This window comes from Perissodus microlepis, chromosome 17 (assembly GCF_051167445.1).
Source record: "Perissodus microlepis isolate ML-2025 ecotype Zambia chromosome 17, ASM5116744v1, whole genome shotgun sequence".
In the NCBI taxonomy this organism is placed as follows: Eukaryota; Metazoa; Chordata; class Actinopteri; order Cichliformes; family Cichlidae; genus Perissodus; species Perissodus microlepis.
Genome location: NC_140477.1, coordinates 32473956 through 32497150, shown reverse-complemented (window position 1 = coordinate 32497150; position 23195 = coordinate 32473956). Strand labels below are relative to the sequence as shown.

The 23195-nt window shown below is 40.7% G+C and overlaps 1 protein-coding gene across 1 annotated transcript in view; it reads right to left on the bottom strand.

The window, feature by feature from the left end:
* cachd1 (cache domain containing 1) overlaps nt 1-22666 on the bottom strand; it is a 107927-nt gene extending 85261 nt beyond the window's left edge. The window contains exon 1 of the mRNA XM_084909337.1: nt 22047-22666. Coding sequence (XP_084765463.1) covers nt 22047-22295 — 249 coding nt within the window. The 5' untranslated portion in view covers nt 22296-22666. The remainder of the gene's footprint in view (nt 1-22046) is intronic.
* Nucleotides 22667-23195: the final 529 nt, after the last annotated feature.

The following is a 23195-nucleotide window of genomic DNA, read 5'->3' as shown; positions in this document are numbered from 1 at the left end:
AATTCCCTTTTAACAGGAAGAAACCTCTAGCAGATCCAGGCTCAGGGAGGGGCGGCCATCTGCCACGACCGGTTGAGGGTGAGGGAAAGAAGACAGGACAAAGACAATTATAATCTACATTATCTTAAAGGCAAGATCGGCTGTATCCTGTTTGTGGTATTCCAGGATCATTAATGTTGGTGGACACTGGCAGGTTTTTTTCCCCCCACAAATTTTCCAACATTATGACAATATCACAATAACCAGTCACATATAACAATGTGATAGGTCACTTTCAGCTTTGAATATCTGGGACCAACATTAATTATGATTGTCCAGAAACAACACCAACACGGGGATATTGGAAACACCTATCTTAGGTCTGGCAAACAGTGTTAAAAAATTAGGACTCAGTTGTCAAGTGTATTGTGCACTAACCGCTGGCAGAAATGAGAAGGTCTCAGATACAAAAATAAATAATAATAATAATTAAAAAAAAAAAAAGAAACAGTTTAAGAAACTGATGCAACTACATCCTAGCACACATCACTCAAAGGTTGCAGTTTTGTCCCATTATCCAGCTTCTTCCTCGTAGCACAAACGGTGGGGTGTGCCTGTCAAAGTACATGTGGTATGAGGCTTTGGTCACAAGTCATTACCTTATGGTTTTCACCACACGAGGTCTTTGAAGTCAAGGCAATCGAGTCATTAAAACAAGGCCTCAGGCCACAGCAACCACACACTAACAGCTGACTAATTGGATATACTGAAACCTTATGAAAAACTAATTCTTAATAAGGACGTTGCTAACTGTTAATAAAAGATTATATAGTTTTAAGGATGGTGCAAAATGTACAGTCTTAGAGATAGCCTTTTACACCCCCCCACACAAACTATATTTTATTTTATATAAATATAATACGTGTCTGCAGTGGCATCGGGCCTGCAGTGGGTTATGGGAATAACATCTTGCTGCTAAAGTGGAGCCAATGTGAAAATGTTCCAAATGCTGATTAAAGCTGCATACCTGAGCACCCCCATTAAGGTGATAAAATCTATGGACTAAAAGAGGGCGAAGACAAAACCACACACACTGTGGTCAAATTAGTTTGAACAAAGGAACACGTGATAATGAGAAAATACTGTTTTTAGAAGTGCTTTGATTTTTTTTTCTCTATATCAAGACATTCAGAAATGATTTTTGTTTTTTGTTAAAACAAACAAGCACTGTGCAGGGCTTCACAGTGCTTGTTTGTTTGTTTGTTTGAATGAACAGGGACCACGTTAAGAAGCATACTTGATGACAAAAACACTTGTTAGTTACGGTATTAATCAGGTTATTAAAGGGTTATCTGATCAATACCTTCAAATAATAGTAACGGAGCTGAAAAGTGAGGGAAAGGGCGAGTCATTTCCTGTTAAGCATCAGCCACACTTACATTGTACTACATGTCTAGTATTTTTTATTTTTTTTAAGAAGTTCATCATAAGTCAAAAATAAGGTCTCGGGGATTATCCCTTTCAGAAACTACAGCTCCCAGTGAAATGACAAATGACCCACCTGGAGCCAAGAGGCGGCACAGCCATAGAAACCAAGCAGCGTCTCCAAAACACTTCACCTGTGGACCGGGCTTCAACCACCTCAGCTTGCCAGCAATGTCTGGCACCACAAGTCCCAGTCACACCCTAGTGGTAACCCTGGCAGGGCGAAAACTTCATACCGACTCTTGAGCTGAACTTGGAGATCTCAAAAGAGTGTGTGAAAATGCTGAGATTGACAAAATGTAAGCCGCTGACCCGCATGGCTCAAAGGCCTCATCATGCAGCACTAATAAAATTTAAAACTTAGATAGGTTTCCTACTAAGAACCATCCCCCCACCCACCCCCACCCACCTCCCTTACAAAAAAGTGAGGGGACAATCAGATGGGGCGCCTGCGCTGTCTGCACAAACTATCTTGGATTATCTTCACATTCCTATGCTGTTCACTCATCTGCAGGCGCTTTCACTTGCAGTTTTTCAGACATTGATGAATGCATTATTAAGGCACAAACGTCGACTGAAATTGTCAACATCATTTGAACCAGTACTAACTGACTCCCTAGTCACTGTACAATAAAATTTAAAAAATAATAATAATAAAACATGAATAAACTATAGAGAGGAAATCAAATTATGCAACGGCCCTCACTTATGAGAGTGATACAGAGATTCATACGAATAATGATAAATTTCTAGATCATCATGCGTACGGTAGGCAGGTAAATGTGAGTGGGTAGGAGAGATGGTAAAGAGATAAAGAATAATAAGGGACGACTAGAAAAGAAAAGGTTCCTGGGGTGGTCTCCTTCTCAGGTTTCTGAGCCTGATGTGAGATCATGTCTGGACACTGTTAGAGGGTCTCTATAGTCATGGGGCTTTGTTCTAAATCATGTACTCTAAAGGCAGTTACATGGACTGATTAACCAAAGCGAGGATCACTCTAAAGGGAAGGTTAAACAACAGGACACTGGATTTGACTTTGCAAAGCAAAACTAGCACAGCTCCCTGCTGCTGACACTTGCTGGCATGACTGAAAGTACTGATTAACCCCAACCCTTTTGACAAAAAGCAAACAAAATGTCAAATGCACAACTTTTTGCAAAAGGTATTCATGAAATTGTAGATGCAAAGCTTGATATTGTGTTAATATGGAATTTCCTGGTAACAGCAGTGTTTTAAAGTGGATCTATGTCATACCTGATGTTAAAAGAGAATACACCAAATCGCAACGACAGTTGCATCAGGGCGCTTTATATCCTATGGCAAAATTCCTACAATATTAGAAACCCAAGAAATCACACAAACCACTATGAGCAAGGGAGGAAAAAAGAAATCCCTTTAAACAGGATGAAACAGTAGCATAACTAAGGGAGGTTTCAGGGTCACCTGATCTAGCCCTAACTAGAAGGTTTTTTTTAAAAAGGAAACAATGTTACAATATGACTGTACTGTAAATTTAAACATATCACGACTCACCCATGTTCCAATGCGGGCCCCACCCGTGCATGCAGGGAGCTGAGCCTGAACAGTAAAAATGTGTCATTTCAAATATAGATCCAGAAAGCCGCCACTAGCTACCACTTTCTGCACATTTTGAACCACAAAATGTTTTCAATCTTTGCCTACTGGTGTAAAGCTTCATAACATATAAGAGGTCTCTGTTCTGTCAATACATTGATCTTAAATTGAATGTCGTCTGTGTTAAGCAATGAAAACTCCCTAACTTGGACAAAATAAATCACCACACACACCTTCCTAAAGATTCAGTGCATGTCAAACTAAATGTACAAAACACATTTTCCTGATAAAGCAACAGGTATCAACCGTAACACACAAATGACAACGCAGCGAATGGATTTTTCATAAATGCACTGTTATTAACACTGGAAGTCATTACAGCCTGAATAATGAGTGCTGCAGTGTAACACAGCATTCGTCTTTATGGCATGAGATGATTAACTGGATGCAGGATTTGTGTTGGCTACTTTTGCGTGCCAAGGGAGGTAACCTGGGAGCTGTGGTGAGGAAGAAAAACAGCGAACCCATGCTTGGCCAAATTACAGAAATATATAAGGACATTTATGCACAGTCATATAGACGTACACATGAGGATGGAACAAATAACACAGCTTGAGACATCACACGTTGAGAAGTTTGTTCATTCTTGTTTGACACCTGAACGGTTTAAATTGGCAAACGCTCTGTGTCTGTACATGAGAGGCTCATATAAAAAGGAGGACAGTTTTTGAGTTGTGACCCTCATTTGCGGCAGGAAACCTCACTGCCAAAGTGCACACATAAAATGCACAAACACACAAATTTCCTCTTTTACCTGTTCAATTTGTAGGAAAACTATCTCACAGGATAGCGACCCTGCCTGACAGAAAATGGTGAAGATTAGTCTAGGCCAGGGGTCGGCAACCTGCGGCTCCGAAGCCACATGCGGCTCTTTAGTCCTTATAGTCCGGCTCCGCGTGGTTTGGGAAAATAAATTTGTTTTTTTTAAGTAATTAGCTGAAGTGTATTTTATTTATGTTAGTTCTTTTTTAACTTGTACTTCTAAATTGGAAGATTATTGTGATATTGAAATACAAACATAAAATTATATTCTATTATTTTTTTCATCGCTCAAAATAAGCGTCGCACTTGCGGAAGCCGGTATACCTGCCGAAACGCCTGCATTTATCGAGACTTTCAACCCCAGGTAGGCCAATTATGGATCTTCGGATCCACGTTATGTCAGCAGCTATTCTCCACCGTGAACTATGTTAAAAACAAACACCGCTCACGCCTCACAGATGACAGCTAACAGTCCTGCGTAAAGATGAAAGTGACTTCGTACAGCCCCGATTTGCAGACGCTGTGCGCAGAGGTTCAGGAGCAGAAGTCCCATTGTAAACATACCTCGGCAGACCCGACGATGTTTCCATGAACATGCTTTTCAGCATCTCTTTATTGACCACTTTTCACACACAGTTGCTGTACAGCCGGCTGTAGCTTTTCAGCTCACAGCCGCACAGACGTTAAGGCGGTGAGGCCGCTCAGGTGAGTCCGCCTCCCCTGCAGCGGCGCTGCAGACCACGCCCCGCCACACACGTTAACCAGGTAAAATACATATTTAGGCAGAATTTTGCAAATATCTGTTTTTCAATTTTTAGCAGCATAGTGCTTTTTTTCCAATTATTTTTTTAAAAGTCAGGTCAAGGCTCCAAAGGCGATAAAAGGGTGGCGGTCACAGCAGTTTTTGTTTGCTACATGGATCATTTTAGTTCAGCTGGGTGTCTTTCCTTTTGTTATATTTCTTTAAGAGTTCAAAATGTGTTAATTACATAAATAAAATGTAATTTTCTCTGTAGCACTTCATGGATTTCATAAGCAACACAACTTAGTTGTTCACACAAAGCATAAAGGTAAAAAAAAAAACAAAAACAAACAATATATACAGTGTTATCTTCATTTTAGATGTCAAAAAGTATTTGCGGCTCCCAGTGTTTTCTTTTGCGTGGAAATCACATCCAAATGGCTCTTTGGGTGTTAAAGGTTGCTGACCCCTGGTCTAGACAGAGGAGGAAGAGAGACATAGAGAAAGAAAAAAATGGAAAGGAAGAGAGGATTAAAGTAGGAAGAGGAAGAAATGAACAGTGATCAAGCAGATGACGACACAAAAGTGACCCATGATAAAAGCAGGGAGAGCTGGTGTTTGAGGTTGAGAGTCTCTGAAGAGATCAAAGGCGGAGAAGGAAAAAGACAGAGGCAGAAAAAGAAATGCAAACAAAGAGAGATTAGACATGTGCACCTGTTGGTTTTGGCACGCGTGGAGTGCAGTCGATAGGCCCAGAAACTCTTATGTAGACCTTTGGTTAGGGAAAGAAATACGACTTACAGCGAGCTCAATGATTATCTTGGACCTAACATAGACCTTGGACTTAAGATGTGATCAAGTGGTTGGCACATTGGCTTCAAATCAAACCCAAACACGCTGCAAATACTTGTATGTCATATGTTTTCACATCCATTACTCATGAGTAATTAGCAATGTTACTCACCCTTGTTTCTTCAAGTTTGTCTGCTTTTAACCAAAGTTATGTTTGTAGAGTCACTGAGTCGAAATGATTCTACCTTCATAATCACGCCTTTGAGATGTAAGCTCCTTAACTGAACACTTGCACCAACTTTAGCTAAATCAAGGCAGGTGGAAGAAAGGCTTCAAATGCAACATGAGGAGCTGCTGACGGCAGAATTAAAACAGACAAGGGGAACAAATGAGAGCCAAACCGTTTTGTTTTTCTAAAACACAATAAAATATATTTATTAGTGAAAACAAATAGTAGTAGTCAGACTTCAACAATCCTCTCTCAAACATGTCTGACTCTTCTGATTAGAGTGTATGCAGCTCCCATTTATGTCACGTAGCTCAATCTAAAAGGTAGCTTAGCTAGATGGCAGGCTAACTAATAAAATAAATAAAAGAAACTGATGACGGTCCATTCCACTTATTCATCTGTGGTGAATAAATGTATTGTTTGGCAGTTGAGCATACATTTATTTAACTAGCACAAGTGGAATTATGCTTACAAGCTAACTAGTGCTACATGGTTACGTTAAAATGCTTTGCTTTATATGTGCTGAGTAATATTAAAGTACATTCAGGTTTATGTTTAAGTTCTGAAAGAACTTTTTCCTTTATGAAATTTCCATTACAAACGCCGCCTCTATAAGTCTGTACACATTGGTGGGAATAACATCCATAAATTACAGTAGGAAAAGCACTATTATATGAGTCATTTCATCTACAATCATATAATCTATTTCACGATCTCATGTTTGCCTAAAAACCTGGATGGATGGATGGTTTGAAAGACTGCTTAAGGGCAGTAGGTCTCAAAAATGGTAGGTGGTGAAAATCTTTGAAATTAAAAATATGCATCTGTTTAACTAAACTGTTTTCTCGGTTGGAAATTTGGATTAGATTACCTACTGATATTTTCGTTTTTGTGGTACTTGTCATATTGTTTCAATCCAACATGGAAGCTGAATAAAAATAGAACATTCTTAATTTTTTGTCTACAAAAATACTCAACATATTTTATTCAGAAATTGTCGGTACTAGTTTTTGCCAAGTCAGGTTTTTTTGTTTTTGTTTTTTTAGTGTGGGCTCAAATGTGGGACTTTACAGGGCCGATTACCTAGGTAATAAGATTTGAGATGCAGCTTCATGAGAAGAAAGGGCAGTGATATGTACTATTTATTTTTCTCCCTATAGCACTTCTTACCAGCAGCCAACTATGTGTTTTCTGTTTTGAATAGACACACATATGAGATTCTCTTTAGCTCAGAATTGAAACAACTAAATTCCCGGAGGGTAGGCAGAATGAGTGAGCACAGATGTTGGAAAGGGCTAACACAAAAAAAACAAAAAACAAAGCAAGCCATCTCCCTTATTAGCCATAAATGAATGAATGAATGAATGAATGAATCATCTGGAACTGGCTGAATAAAGAGAAACTTTAGCCTCTGGCAGATTCTCCTGTCTTTTGTCAAGTCTGTGAAGCAAAGTGTTCTCACCCCAGCAAGTACAGGCCTATTTCCTGTATGGTAATTTAAAGAAACATGACTGCCAAGGTGTTTATTTGTATTTTTTAAATACCTGCAGATACAGATTACTCACATTAAATTGAGGAAAATGAATTAAACCAATGCATCAATGTCAGTTTCAACATCACAGGCCCTACAAGCCTGCAGCAACTTAAAGTACTATTAAGTAAGAGTCCAACCTAGTTCACCTGAAATTTGTGCAAATACAGAATTTGAGTTAAAAACCAATATGAACTCTCCTATATGCAAAGGATATAGATATATAGTAAATCCAAGGCACACACACACACACACAGTGTTTCATCAACATGTCAACTGTTGGGGGGGTGTCAGGGTTTTTTTGTTTTGTTTTGTTTTTTTCCCTGAGCTGTCTAAACATCGAAAACCTCTCCTATTCAGATTCATGAGTCAATCGCTGGTGTGTGCAGAAGCTTGAGCATGAGTGCTTTCAAAAGGGAGAGAGAGGGAGAGAGTTCCCCAAGGACATTCACAAGTTTCTAGTATGTAAATGGAAAATGGCTTTGCTGCTGTAAAAGCCAGGAGGGGGGAGAGACGTGCTTCTTTGATGATGTATGCAGGAGACATATGACGACTCCTCTCGAAAAAGATTCACCCATTTGGCATTCCTGCTGCGGCGGTCAATGTGCTCGGTTTGGCACCTCATTAAACACCGAAATAATATTCACATTCTAAGAATGGGTAGGTAGATGATATGCGTCCATGATTTTACACTTACTATAAAAGTCGGTCTCATTTTTTATTTGAGTGCCTTACTTTTTTTTTTAAAGTCAAAATTAGATCCACTGAGTAAGTTAATCATTTTATTTGTTCCTTCATTATCTCATACTTTACAATATACAGTCACATCACTAAAACTAACCCAGTGCAGAGGAGTGTAAATCAGCACGCCACTACAAATGTGGGCACAAACGCACGCAGACGCAGACTACGCCACCAGTGAACACAGGTACCTGTTCCCACAGAGCTCAGTATCAGCCTAACAGTGCTTTCACACATGGACCAGGTAACGCAGACAGACTAACGTTTCCGGGAAAGGTAAGAGGTGTTGGCTGCACTCCTGTGACTGGGAGCCATGAAAACAGAGCAGGATTAAAACTCCTACTTGCTTCAGATCAAGGACAAAACACCATCAAAGACGTACTTTATTTTGCATTTGTGTGTGTGGTTAGTGTTACAATTATTCTTCAATTTTGCTATTTTTGTTTAATAAGTGTTTAACACCTCTCTGGCTTTGTGGTTGATAACGGAATGATTCTTCTCAACATGATGACGGCCAAATTGCTAAACTCGAGCTTTGCAACGGACTATTTCCATCTTTTATATACAGCCTATGTTTTGACTCTAAAACAGGAAGTTCCATGTGGGAAAATGGCTAAAGGAACTCGCATTTGGCAGAGAGCCGTGAAAATGCAAGCCAAAGACAGACGCCTGTATGCAAATTAGTCATGACGCTCTCAATTCAGCTTCACTGAAATCATCAATGGGAGCATGCGGGCACATTTGCATAGACTTGCAAGCATTCGAAAGCAGCAAAACCTGTGAAAAATCTCACGTTTTTGATTGGGGTAGCACGGGCAAGGCTATTTGTAAATCTGTAAGGGATGAACCTCAGACACATCCAGAGCAAATGAAACATGAGCTCTCAGCTTTGTCCAATTCCCAGGCTACACAGCCAGAGCACATTTTCTGAAAACATGCATTATTATATCACAATTGTTAAAAAAACTAAGTCCATAACAAGTGAAGAAAAGCTGCACATTGTCACCCTGTTCGCTTGCCAGCAAGATACCAGCAGAAAACCTGGCCGGCTGACGGTACTGATGCCTGGGCTGGAGTATTTGAGAATAATTAGCATGACACCAGCCAACCAAGCCTAAAACAAACCTGGTCTACTGAAAAGTAAAGATCTGGGAAACAGAAGTGTGGAAGTCAAGAGAGGATGAGGAGGAGTGGATGAGACCGGATAAAATGAGACTAGTGTTCTTGTAGAAAGCGTTATAACTGGGCTTCTGCCAGAAAAAAAACAAAAACTTTAAAAAGAAAGAAATGAAGGAGACAGACCAGCTTGCTTGGCTATTGACTCAACATTAAGACCTCTCGGCTAGAATGCCAGGACTGATTTCGAAAACACGCCGTCTGTCTGTTGGATGAGAGACGTTTTCTTTGTGAACCACAGATTTTCTAAATTCAGGAAGTAACGGGGGACACGATCTATACTGAAAAGCAGTAAAATCATTTAAAGGGATTCTCCACAGGTTACATCACAGAAAGGGTCGTGACATTAAGGACTGGCTTGCGGGTTTTGGGTAAGTACATATAAGTGACGGTATAGTCAGAAGAGATTCAGGCTGTAAATTGTGCAGAAAAACATGTCAGAAACCTAAAAACAGTCTATTCATACTACATCAATACACATCATCAGTAACAGGTTTGTTGAGCCTGAGCACAAGTTGACACACTCAGAAAGCAGAACATGCCAACTGTTTGTTACAACCAAGTCAAACAAGAGGAGATCACATAGAGAACCTGGACAGACGCACTTAAGACAGTGTAAACAAGCATAGGATAACTGGTAAGTTTCTTAAAATCAACGCCTACAACTGAAATGTGCTGCAAGAACATCTTAAGATGGTCCCCGTGCAACAAGAGCAATATGACTTTATGAGTCAGACCTCATGTGAGACATTATTGGTCATCATTGAGGCACAAAGCAGAGTAAAATAACAACCCAAGAGCTCAGTTACCATAGCCAACTTAAATGAGCTCCGTTCTCTGCTAGGGTGACATCTCAGCAGGTCTGAAATGGTGTCGAGTGCAAATCCCGACTTGACTAAAAAACCATTATATTGTACTGGCGCAATCTATGCAAAGTGTACGCCTGGATTTTTCATTGTTTATCCAGGGAACAAATATCATTTTGCAGTCTTTATTTCAGAGAGCTGCACTGTTTGGCGATCTTGAGTAAAGCTGGCCATCTCCGTGTCAAACACTGAGGCCTGTTTGGCTTTCCTAATGCTCATGTTCCATTACTTTTGAGTCAGCCTAAACCAAATAAACCACTCGTTTTAGTAGACACATATCTGAGCTCAGAGACACTGATAGCTAAACACAGTTGTGCATGTAGCTTTTTATGAGTCTCCATGTTTATAAGACTTGTGTTTATAATGCGTGTGTATAGGCAGGCCTAAAGATATGGATAGCACCAGAGTGCGACAGTAGGGATTTACACGCATTTGGAACAGTTAAAGTGGTGTTTCGGAGTCTACCAGCATTTCATCTCATGCTCAAAGCTGTGACACTCCTCCTTGCCTCCTAATTAGCGAGCTGTAGCACATTTTCCCCCCTTGCCATTTTCTGTGCAAGAAAAACAACAACGCATTTCTTTTCATCTTCCAACCAGCCTTGTCTTACAGAGACAGACGGAGGCAGAGAGTCCAGAGTTCAACTCATTAGTCCAGGTCACTTCCTGATTCATCTTCAAAGCCAGCAAGCCAGCAGCGTACAAAAGGCAAAGGACATGGTTTCACATGCCACCACCCACAGACACAATTACACCATGAATCAAGAGAAGATGAAGATGTTCGAGAAGATAGGCAAAGAAGAAAGTAGAAACAGTGAAAGCATTTTTAATCCACTGAAACCTGAAGGCATAAAGATCATACTTTTCTTTTTTTTTCCTGAGGTATTCCAGCAATGCTGAAACCAGTGCCACAAAAACCCAAATGTCAAAGTATCTCTAGCATTTACAGCATTATAACCATGCACTTTACTGTCTTTCAGCTCATTATTTTTGCTTTAAAGACCAATTGTTTTCATGTTTAAAGGTCAGTCATTGAAACAAATGGGTGTTGAGACCAAAACAGAGCCAGAGCCCCAACATTGCTAATATTGCTCTGTGTTTGATTTATGGGGATGGATTGCAGACAGACTCCAATGACAAGTATTTGTGTTCTATGATCGTACTACATATTACTAGATATGTACCACATTTTAGTTCACGTTGAGGCATTGTAGTGAAATGGCTTAAGTGGACAAAACTGTGTGGTTACTACCTGGACATCTATAAATGGAGCTGGAGGCTTGTTGCCTCCAATTGCCCAAAAATGTAATCACTGCTGCTTTTCACAAAATAAAATCAAAGGTTTACTCGGCTACAGTACACCTTCTTCATATTGTGTTTTAGTCAAATTTAAGGTTGCTTACCTGTGAATTCACACATGCACACTATACACGCTACCACAGCTTTACATCGGTGCACTGATGTTAAACTTGGGCCTGTAAATTTACACCAATACAAGGTTGCCATGTTCTACTGTCTCGCAGTATGTGAATAAAGAAGTTAGACCACCTCCATGACCCTGCGACCCTAGAGTTTGGGAGGCGTCTTACAAATCCTCAGAAACTGAGAGAAGACTGCTGCCACTGTGCTTTTGTGTGTTTGTGAGTGTGTGTGAGACTCCACAATATGAAAGCCTGCCATTTCTGGGCTGCCACCGATTCACACGATCTTTTCTACTCTAGTTTTCATTCCAACCCCCAGCACCTACTTTAGCATTTTCTGTCTATGCTCTGAACTGCACGCTGCCTTAAAGAGGAAGCCCCAAAGCCTGCTGTTACTTATGCGCAGTCAGATCTCCATCCCCCCCCCCAAAGAAAATGCACTTACCATATACAAAAAAAAAACCCCAACAAAAACAAAAAACTGCAACTAGGCATAAAAACATGGGTGAAAATTTGAGACACCCTCGGAATAAGCGCTCCTTACCAAAAGTAAAAGTTGGGAGATTATATATGCGACTCAGAGCACCGAGAAAGAGGCGTAAGCAGAGAAAGAGAAACGAGGGAAAAAAGGCATGCAAAACAGTCTGATCTGCTTCTCCACAGTTGGAGCTCCAACTCTCCTCATCAAGAATGTAAAGCCTCTTCTGCAGGAGTGTGCGCATGCATCCGTGATTGTGTGTGTGTGTGTGTGTGCGCATTCTGAGGGGGATGGGGACCATGTTGTCTGGGGGGCAGGGGGAGTGGGAGCTGGTCCCCGTATTCTCTTTGCCCTCCCAAATGGGCATTTTGTTCACTGCCCCCCTTTGCCTTCACCACAACCCCCACCCCTTTCCTTTCCCCTCTCTCTCTCTTATTCAGGCGGAGTTCATTTTGAGTCTCGCCCATTGTGGCGAATGAAGGGACTGACTTGCTAAAGGGTGGCCTGGGGTCCCCTGGCTCACACTGCCAGGTCATCCCCTGTTGGAGCTAACTAAGTAACACTGGCTGGAATCTAGAAAAAGAAAACACAAAGCTTGGATCACCAATAAAGATCCTTTCTCTCTTTCACACACGCACACACATTCGTTGTGGCTTATGTGTGTGTGAGAGAATTAGTGTGTAGAAAAGAGAGGGCAGAGGGGGGTGACGGCGAATGGGACATGAAGAGTGAGAGGGGTAACAGAGAAAGAGAGACTCATTAAGAAAAAGTGAGAATGAGCCGATTAAGCACAGCCTGTTAATTAGTTCTTATCACTAATAAGCAGAGGGCCGAGTTAGCTACTTTTGCTAAAAACCTGGAGCGCTGCGCAAGGACAGGATTTAGCTCAGCACACAGGAGATAATTGCGTGGATAATTTCAGTTGTCAGGAAAGTTGATGATGAAACTATACAAATATTATATACATTTGGACCAAGTTACTGCTAGATTATTGTGGTCTCAATATCTAATGTATATCTCAGTGTTTTGTCACTGTTAAATCAGAATAAAAGGTTACACAATATTGTTACTATTTTCACTCAGTTTGGGAAAGCTCAGCTTTTTTAAGTGTTGCTTTAAAAAAAAATATAAGCCCAGTTGATGCGTTTCCTACAGTAGATGTCAGTCTGCAATCCCTAACAGAAAAAAAGTGCTGACTGGCACAGAAGCCAAGCACTATAGACAGGATCAGCTCCAACAATTGAATCTTAGCCAACCAAAAGAAATACAGATTGAGTGTGTTCTCTGCTTAGAGATCCTTCTTTCTAACATGGGCCCAGAGCCGTTGCAAACTTGTGTACCCTAGAAGGCTTCGCTGACGAAAATAGTAGTTTTATCTTGCACAACACATGAGTTTCTGGTCTACCGCTGCCTCAACTGAGCGGTACGTTTGTGTTATTGTGTGCCTCAGATGTTTAGTGGGTTAGCTAGGATCCAAACTTACATTTGAAAAACACAGAAGTCTGTAGCTTTAGACCTACAAGGTAAAAATTGTGTTCTTTGTTTGTTTGTAGTTTGCACAAATCAACAAAGTGTGTTAACCGTTGCCACGTGTCATTGTAGCACTAAGTTCACGTATACCCTAGGGTTGTCACGACACTAGAATTGCAAAATCAGTGCCAATACCCAGTAAAGCAGTCCATACCATCTGATACCACGGGATAGAGTTTGACCCCATCCTCCAACAACAGAAGGAACGGCAAAGAAGTTGTTTCTTGAAAAAGCCAAGTTGTTCATTTTTAACAAATTTTCCCAAATTATGAGATAGATTTAACAAAATAAGCACTTAAGATCAAGTTTAAAGGTTTTATTCATTTATACAAATTTTTTTGATAAATTCACTTTAGATCATGAAGGTCAAATGTAGGTCAAATGTTAGAACTTATTAATAAACAGAGTACAACAAACAAGACCATACCTAACATCACTGTGAAAGATTGAACTGGTCACTCCCTGCACTTTAAAACAGACCTCACAGCAAAAGAAGAAACAGATTTTAAGAAATTATTGTAAACATAGAAAAGTTAAAGTTTATCATCTTGTCCACATCTGTCGGCAGCCTCTCTCTCATCCACTGGTCACACTGCTCTGCCTCAGTCTGCAGCTCTTTAGGTGTGAAAACCCCATCTGATTTGGCTGCTCTGCTCCGGACAAATTTTCAAAACTCAGGACCATCTTCTCCGTTCAGCCACATTCCTTCGCTGCTCTGCACAGCCAGTAACATGTCCAGTTGTCCCCATGTCCATAATCTGCTCTGTCACAGCTCAATATTCCATCCGTGACCTGTTATTCATCTTTTATCCATCTACACTGAGCTCAGCTGCTATGTTAATGGTAACAGATGGCTATTGTGTCCAATGTGACTATTGGGTAATTGCTAATAGATAAATAGTGAAACTAGTTAACATTCATATTTCAGGACTATACTTCTTTATTTAAGAACATTTAGTTCATTGTTCTGTGAATAATGCCAGATGCTAGCTCTACCTGCAAGTGGCCCACTTAGCTTTATATCAGGTTAAACCGATAAGGACAGTATGTTTACAGCTTCCTAATCTAACTGGTTAACTTCAAAGCACTGCGACAGCAGCCAAGGAAACATTCCATCGAGATTCTTAACAGGAGCTTGGCATTTTAGGAGCAGGTCAGGAGGGAAAAAAAAAAAAAAAGAGTGTGCAACCAAAACAGTTACAAAAATGTACAGGCTTAAGAGGCTGTGGGGGAACAAAACAAAACAAAAACCTCACAGCAAAACCAATTTCAGTCAAAGCCAAACTGAGAGGCCCTCCTTTAACTAAGAAATGTGGAAAACAGATCAAAAAGCGGTGAGTTAAATGATCTGGCCACGGCAGTACAGACAGATTTAAACCACAACAGCTGGTGCAGAAGGAGAAGAACATCAGTTTCATGCTTTGTCCTGACCGCTGTCCAACGGGAGCCAAGAGGCAGTGCAGCAGGCTGTACTTAAACTGGCTGAAAATGTAAAGGGATCTGACCGAAATGATGGAAAGCTGTATCATGTAAATCCTCTGGAAGAAAATATATTTCTTTCCATATAGCTCTTCCAACAGCCTTGCAGTCCAAAACGACTCAAACACAAAACAATCTAAAATTTGTATTTACAAGTCAAATTTTAAAACCTGACATGGATAACTTAAGACTGACAAGAGAAAATGTCACTTAAAACATGTGGAAATTTTTCACTTTTATCTGCTGAAGGAAGAAAGTTTTCTATGCTCAACTTTTTGATACGCCAAGTACTCTGGTAGCCCATCATTGTCTAGTATGCAACTTACGCAAGTGTGATGTGGAAATGTGATGTACTAAAGCCTCTAGTGCATACACACTGAGAACAGACAGAAGATAAACTTTTGAAACCAAGAAATGTCCAAATCAGACTGTGGACACCTTTTTTCTTTTGAGAAAAAAAAAGTGTGAATGGGAGCTTGTATGAATCTCAAGTTTCATCAGTGATCTTTCAGCCTAGTGCTGTTATGAAGACATTTTCTTAAAACTACCACACAGTCAAATTAGCACTGATCCAAAACCACAGGCTTTCATATTTGAGCACCATGAATATATTCACAAATGTAACAACAGTCCACCCAACAATAGCTAGACAATAGGCATTAATTTAAAAGTCTGAACTAATAAACTAAAGTCAACATTCCCACCTCTGGAGCCACGTCGATTGTGCAGCTAAATATTGTAAAATACAAAAAATAAAAGTAAAAGAAGATGGCCTCCTTGGTCATAATCATATTAAACAGTAGACTCTAATAAGACCAATAGATGCCCTATCCAAGCTAAGAAACAATAAGAAAAAAAAAAAGAGAGAGACAAAATGATTAAAAACAACCTCCTTAAATCCAGACAGCTTCTATCTGACAGTAATACCCAACTCCTAGTTTGATCCAAGAATTCTGGGGACCTCGCAGCGTTTGGTGTGTGCTCGGTTTAGAAGCCAGACACACTGTTCTCAAAGGCAGTTGGTTATAAAGGGTGCCTGAACCCCTCAGTGGCTGGAATTAGGCCAAAACACACAAGCAGCCATTGATTTAATAAAAACTCTTTACTCTATTCTCTCCTGCATTGTAACAGAAGTAACAATCGACAGAGCTGGGCTGCTTCCCAGGATTTTGGACAGCCCAAGAATTTTGAAAACCAATGTGAAAGTCATCCCAAGTTTAAAACACTACAGACGTTGCTGTGGGACCTTGCAGCTGTTGGCAGAGAGCCCTGTTTTTTTCCAGCAAAATGAACAAAGGAAAACAAATTCTCAGTTTCGACTGAACAGTGCAACTTTCAAATTATAGAAGAAAAAAAAAGCACTCTTGCCAATAAATGTAGACAGCGTATAGCCTCGAATGTGCACAATGCTCATTTGCAATTCAGCAAGGATAAAAACAATAAAGAACAAAAAAAGAAAACATTAAAGCTGCACACACTGCAAAACATTGCAGCTTGAAGTTATGAAGTATTTATGCATCTTCAGCAACTTGGGAGCAACAATCTAACAACTATGTTTTAAAAGCAGGTAGTTTTAAAGCAACAGAAACTTTTCCGTGCAATAAAAGCTTGGGGGGAAAAAAGACACTGTTAAAATGGAAAAAGAACAGATAGTCCAGCACAGCCTCAGGGGGCTCATATACCAATGAGATGCATCACAATTTATGGTCAGAATGAAAAAAGAAGAAAAACTTCTGGCCTTGCTATTCAATTCAAGGTCGACTAATTCACAGCACTCCTGGTTTTATTAACCAAACACATAAAAAGAGATCGGAGGGAAAGGCAAACAGTGCATACCATTAATGGGATGAGGTTAGAATCCAATCAAGGTTAAACAAAGTAACCACATGTCACATTAACAGAGATCATTAAAAACCAGACAGGAAGACTTTTAACCCATTCCCCCATAAATCCTATGGTTGAGCCGCAAACACCCAAGAATTTTACTTTGCTTTTAACATTTGATCTTGTGCTTGTTGTTTCAATGTGGATACTTTCTTTCTGTAAAGTGTGGGAAAGCTTAAAGTTGTGGTCTTTAGATAATAAGGATATAGAACAATCTGAAGATTAGGCTGCGACAGTCCATCAATTCTCCTGAGCACTTTTCCAGTTCCACGGCCACAGGGGGACTGCAACTTATCCCAGTTGTCATGGGGCAAAAGGCAAAGCCCATCACTAGGCTAACACAAAATGACAACCATTCAAATTTACTCTGCTTCCACTACTTGAAATTCTGTCATTCGTATTTAGACCTTGGCCTACTAGGGTAGCAACAAGGCAAGACTCAATCCAAATTAGTATTCACTGTCTAGGAACCAAGAATGTACGTACCAACTCACGAACCAGTCTACATAAAAGATTAGAGCTGAGCCAACGAAAGATTTTCCTAGTTGTTCCTAGTAAAATGAATTAGTTTATACATTGGTTCACCTCTGCTGGCACCAAATAAAATATTAATTACAGAATATCGGTTTAAATATGTGAACTGCATTTTAATTAAGTGAGACAACTGGGTTAGTTCACATTTGCTGTGACGACTTTACGATCTAACCCTGCTCGGACTCACTCATTTAAATGCCAGATAGAAAGAAAAACAAGAATGCTCAAGAGTTCATCAGAATAAAATTTTACTGCAACATCATGCAGAGCTTCTGTTTGAATACTGGCATAATACACATAGTAAAGATGGAGGAATTGTCATCCATCAGTGAAACAGTCTCATATTTTGTCATTTGCAGAAGTACACTTACTGAAAGAGAAAACTTGGTCACATTACATAACCTCTGTGCCCCGAAGAAAGGGAACTAAAAACAGCCCCATTATAGCTGCAACAAGGCAAGAGCAGAAACGTGCTGAAAAGACACTGAAAAGCTCATATTTCCATTAGATGAGGACTATTGAAAATAAAAAGTTCTATAAGACACCTCTTCTTTTATATAATCTGGGTTATAATCAGCTGATAATCCTCTCAGACTACCAGGTTCCAATATGAGCAGACAGGCTGCACAGTGGCTCACAAATAAATCGTAATCATGTTGTTAATTGAATGATCTGCTTCAACGTGCACACTTAGAGAAGGTTCAAAGTCAAAAGAGAGAGAGAGAGAGAGTGTGGATGGGGAATAGTAACAGTCCCAGATGAAGCAGTGGGCCTGTGAGGCTCATAGTAACCTTGACTGAGCACACAGCCATGCAGGCAACGCAGTAAGAGGCAAGAAGGCTTTGAAGCTGTACTGCAGAGAGCCTAGCAGGAATTCTGATGTCCTGCTGTATATCCTCAAACCTTCCTCCTCCCCCACCCTGTCTCTGCAACTGATTCAATATAAAGTGAGGGAACGGGAACACAGGCCAATAAAAGAGAAAGAAGAGAAATGGGAGCAAGAAGATTAGAATAAAGGTAGATGGAGACCAAGAGAGACAGGGGAGTGCATGTTAAATCAAATCAAGCCAAGTCTAGGTTAAAGAAACCAACAAAGTGTCAATCTCAGCTCTGTTACCATTGGACTGAACCCAAACCAGAAAATAGCAGAGTGAAGACATTGCCAGAGCTACCCCAACACAAGCCTTCACTACGCTATCAATATTCAATTAGGGGGCCAGGGATAAATGGACGAGCCAGCCTCAGGGGTTCAGCTTCAAACCATACTTTTGTGTGAGAATTGAGGCCCTTGAAACTAACACAGTGAAACTTCCTTTATAAATAAGCAGCCAAGAGTGCATACATGCTTCTCAACGTTAAAAGCAATCAGGCTATGTATGTTTAACATCTCTCTTTACTGCATGTTTACAAGTGATCAAGCCTGTTGCTCCACTTACTGGTCAAAAGTAGCTGCAGTCGTGTGTTTTGTAAGAAAAGAGATTGAATTTCCTATCGAGATCCAAAACTAAACTTGCCATCTTCAGCCTTCTGCTTAAGCCTGCAGGAAATCAAACATGAAAAGCTCTATAGGTATCTAAGACCTTCTCCTTTCACAATAAGCTGTCATAATGTAGAAATCTTCATCATAAATTATTCAGGAAGATATGAAATGTCTCAAAAGGGAAGACTGTCGTCAAGTTTCTGATTGATACGTCACAAACCTGCAAAGTCTGACAGATGAGCCAGCCAGAGACAAATCACACACACACACACACACACACACACTATAAAATGGTGAGAAACTGCTCAACAGGAGCCAAACTGGGGCTGTTTGAATGACTACCACATTAAAACCCAGAGAAAATGGTTTATATGAACTACATTAAACTAATGGGAAAAGAATGCAAATCGCTGCTAAACAGTGGATGGCATTCGTGCTAGATAATACACAGATTGAGATAAGAAATGTAAAAGGACAACGTCACCACTAAGTAAACTGTTCAGAGCTACAACATCAGATTATTTTTTCTAATAGTGGTAAGAACCTACCTACAGTAGGGTTTTACCACTAAATCAAATATATATATATTTATATTTATATTAAGAGCAGACCTGTCAGCGTAAAAGCATCAGCTGTAAGCCCTCAAGTCCCCTGATGACTAAGTCAATGACAGAGTGAACAAGGCTAACCCAGTGACTCAGAAACACCGATGAGAGGCGAGCCTCAAATTACACATCTGCCAGAGAATGAGGGGTGGGGTGCAGAGGGGTAGAATTACATTTTAAATGGGCATGCTGGGATGCTCACTTGATGGCAAAATCCTCAGATCTCACCTGAAAAGGCAGCGCGTGAACTCGGCACATAGCTCAGTGGACAAAGAAACCTGAAGAACTCCTTTAAGAGATAATGAGGGCCAGCTGTGACTCAAGAAATTAAAGACTTTTAATGAAAATCAGTGATTCTGTTTGGATACAAACATATGTGGAAAAGATTTTTTTTTCTTTTAAAGAGAGAAAGGGACAAAAAAAATTAGCTTAACTGGCACATCTCTGAATTTCAATCAGGCACAATATGAGCACCACAGCCGATGTCCTTTTGTGGCCTGAAACAGACCCTTGCAGTTGTGTTTTCACTGGAAAACCACTCTAGCAAATCTGTGAAATGTGCCACTTCAATTGAAGTAAGAAAAAAAACAAAAAAAAGCTTCACGCCAAGTCAGATTTTCAGAGCTGTGCAACATCTTCATAGCTCAAAACCGTTTTCCCCTGACACGGGGGAAGGATGCCGACTGCTGAACACTGCATTTTGTACGCTGCTGTATGAATGCGAAATTAGTCACGAGAATCTAAGTGAGGCCGACAATAAGCTGAGATCATTTCGTATTAATTACATCTTTGTCACTGATGGAGGCGTTTTACTCTCGTTTGAGGAGAAAACAGCTATTAATTCAAAGTATTCACACCAACAGGAGCTGAAAACAAGAATTGCACAGGGAGAGGGAAAAAAAGTCAGAGAAAGGGAGAGCGATAATGATGGAAAGAACCAGAAATGGGGCGGCGAGAGCACAAACTGGAGCTCAGGGAGGGGATGAGCGGTGACAACAGCAGATCCGGTGGGATCAGAGGAAGCCCTCAAAGCCGACTCCCAAAGCTGGGATGAAGGCGGCTCAGTGTGGAAGCAGAGAAGATGAAACACCATTTGGGGCCGAGGCCCCCCCGCTGCTGCGCCTCTGTGTTCGGGGCCTGCGAGCTCCTCTGCCTCTGAAGTGCTAAACACCTCCTTCACACCCCTGGCACTGCACCCTCCTGCCATTTGGTGATTTAATGCAGCACTGCACGGATGGACGATTATCATATAGTGCATTTACTCGTCTACTGGGGCTGCAATAATGCAGTCATTCTCACTGACGACTCTGGCTTCTTTTTAGAGTCGAAGCATTTTTTGTTTGGTCACTACAACACTAAGAATGAGTCCCCAAAAATGCTCACTTCAGTATCACACAAGATAAACACAAATCTGCTTGCAAGATGGAGTGATTGAGTTTGGAATTTTTGAATGAAATGACTTCCACTCTCCAAAGAAAGATCTGTCTCTCATGTCCACCGACTTGCTGTTGAATGGGTTCATTTCGGCTGGTATCTCATGAGATCAAAACTCCAAAACATCTGCATCTTTATTTTGACTGTGACGCTTGCTTGGCGGACAACAAACACTGATCACGACCAAACTAATCCCTTATCTTGAAAGCAGTCGGCGGGGTGTCTTTAGAAGGCAATGAAGCACACAGCTAGAAGCACAAAATTGTGACAATTGCAGATTTCCTCCCTTTGGACCTGAATATTTTTGGTGTTTTGGGGCTTTTAAATAGACAGAAGGACTAAGAAGATGTGACCACAGAAATTTCAATTTTTGTGGCGTTTTATTAATTAAATTATTAGACAAATCTACAAAAACAAATTCTAAAATTGCTAAAAAGATTGCTCATGAAGAAAACATGTATCAGTGGCAGCTTTAGGTGCAATCATTTGTGCTAGAAATGATGCTGAGAGAGTGTGTTTCTATCCACGTGAAATCCAGGCTGTTTGCGTTTAATCATAAACCATCACCAGCTCTTTCTGGGGGAAATATGATTTTCTGGATGAGCCCATATGCTGCAGCAGATTGACTTGCGGGAGATTATTTATCAACCAGGTAAAAGATAAACTCGAGTGTGTGCACAATGACATGTGCTCAGGAGCACACAGCAGGACAGAGGGCACTCATTTTTAAGAAATTATGATGTGCATTATGAAGGACACTTTGTCCCGTTTTTTGTTGCCATTTTCAGGTAGCGCACACAAAAATCAAACACACACAGAGTGTAGTAATAATTGAAGGTATTGGAATTTAAATAAATTTCATTATTACTGGGACTACTTAAGAGCTTAAAAAAGAATAAAAAGGTAAAACGCCAGCCTTTCAGAACCTCAAACCTCCGGCGTGTTCATGTCCCAGATAAACGCGTCCCAACTTCAAAGAGCCTGTTGTTACACTGTAACATAGAAGCTTATTGTTTCGCAACACTTTTAACATCTCTGTCGAAAAAGTATCTTTTCTGCGGTTATGAGGGTATTGTTGTTATTATTTTAGTTTTGCGCTGTGCAGGCCTGTTTTAGAGCTCCTATTTGCGCCAGAAAAAAAAACATTAAAACCCGCTCCAACTCGCTCGACGTGACACGAGCGGAGGTTATCTGCTTTGCACCCAAACACATTCAGCGGTCACTTCAAACAACTTGGTGTCTTTTATTTGTTTTATTTAATTACCTGCATAGTGAAGACTCCTAGCTCCTGAGAGGACAGCTTTTTCATCTGTTCGGCCAAGACTTGCGCTTCTTCCAGGATGGAAAACTCCGTCTCGGCTCCGCAATATCCACTAGAAAGAGCCAAGCAGATTAACACGAAGCTCCGCGAAAAAGCCATGAAGCCTCCGCGCGAGCCAATGTGTTTATCCCGAAAAGCAGCGCGCGCGTTCGGTCTCAAAAACAGAGGTTTCTCCGCTGACCGCCTCGCCATGATGGTTGAGGGGGTTTACAAACTGGAGAAGCACGGAGTCAGAACGGGTGGTTTTGAGGGGGGGGGAACTTCAAGGGAAACTACTTTTACAACTTTGCAGCGTAGAGTACGTGTGCCCTTTCTCTCCGGTACAAGTCTCCAGAATTCCCAGCGACACAAATCATTGCACCTCCTTGAAATCCCTCCAGAGAAGAAAACAAATCCATGCGGGGCAGAGAATATGTTTATTCTTTCTTTTCTTCCCCCTTACGTTGTCGGTGTTCCCTCTTCGATCAGTGGCTCCAACTCCTGGAAGTCTGGCAAAGTGTGTGTGAGCCGGAGAGTCACCACAAAGGGGGTGAAAGTAGTAGGCGTGGAAACACCGAGGAGTCCTGCCGGCGCCTGGATCTGACGATCAATGGATCAGGCTTTCGCGATGCCTTCAGTAGCTCCGTGAAAAAGAACACCGCCGATGTGGAATAACCCTGTTTTATAGACAAATACTATGGAAAGAGTTTTTATTTCTCAGTCCCATTCATTCAACGTGTGACAAAACAGGTTTACATTTATATATGAGTGGTACATATAAATTACTGCTCACAAATAGAGAAATCTCTTTAATTCGAGGTTCCCCGAAAGCACCATCACGCCTTCAAAGGTTTCTTACCAGTCACCAAAAAGGGAAGCGCCTCTGGGGAGTTTCACAATGATTTATTCTTTTTAACTCTGTATTTTATTTATAGACTTGAAAAAATAATTAATCTTTTAATGGTTTAATTTCAGCTAAAAGCTAATTTTATCTAAATAACCCAATTCACTGATTTAGGTTGAAAGGCCCTGCAGTGCAGTGTGAGACAGCGACCTTGTATCCATAGGGATGAAGCAGTTTGGATAACGTGCGTTTCTCTCTCTCTTGTGTGT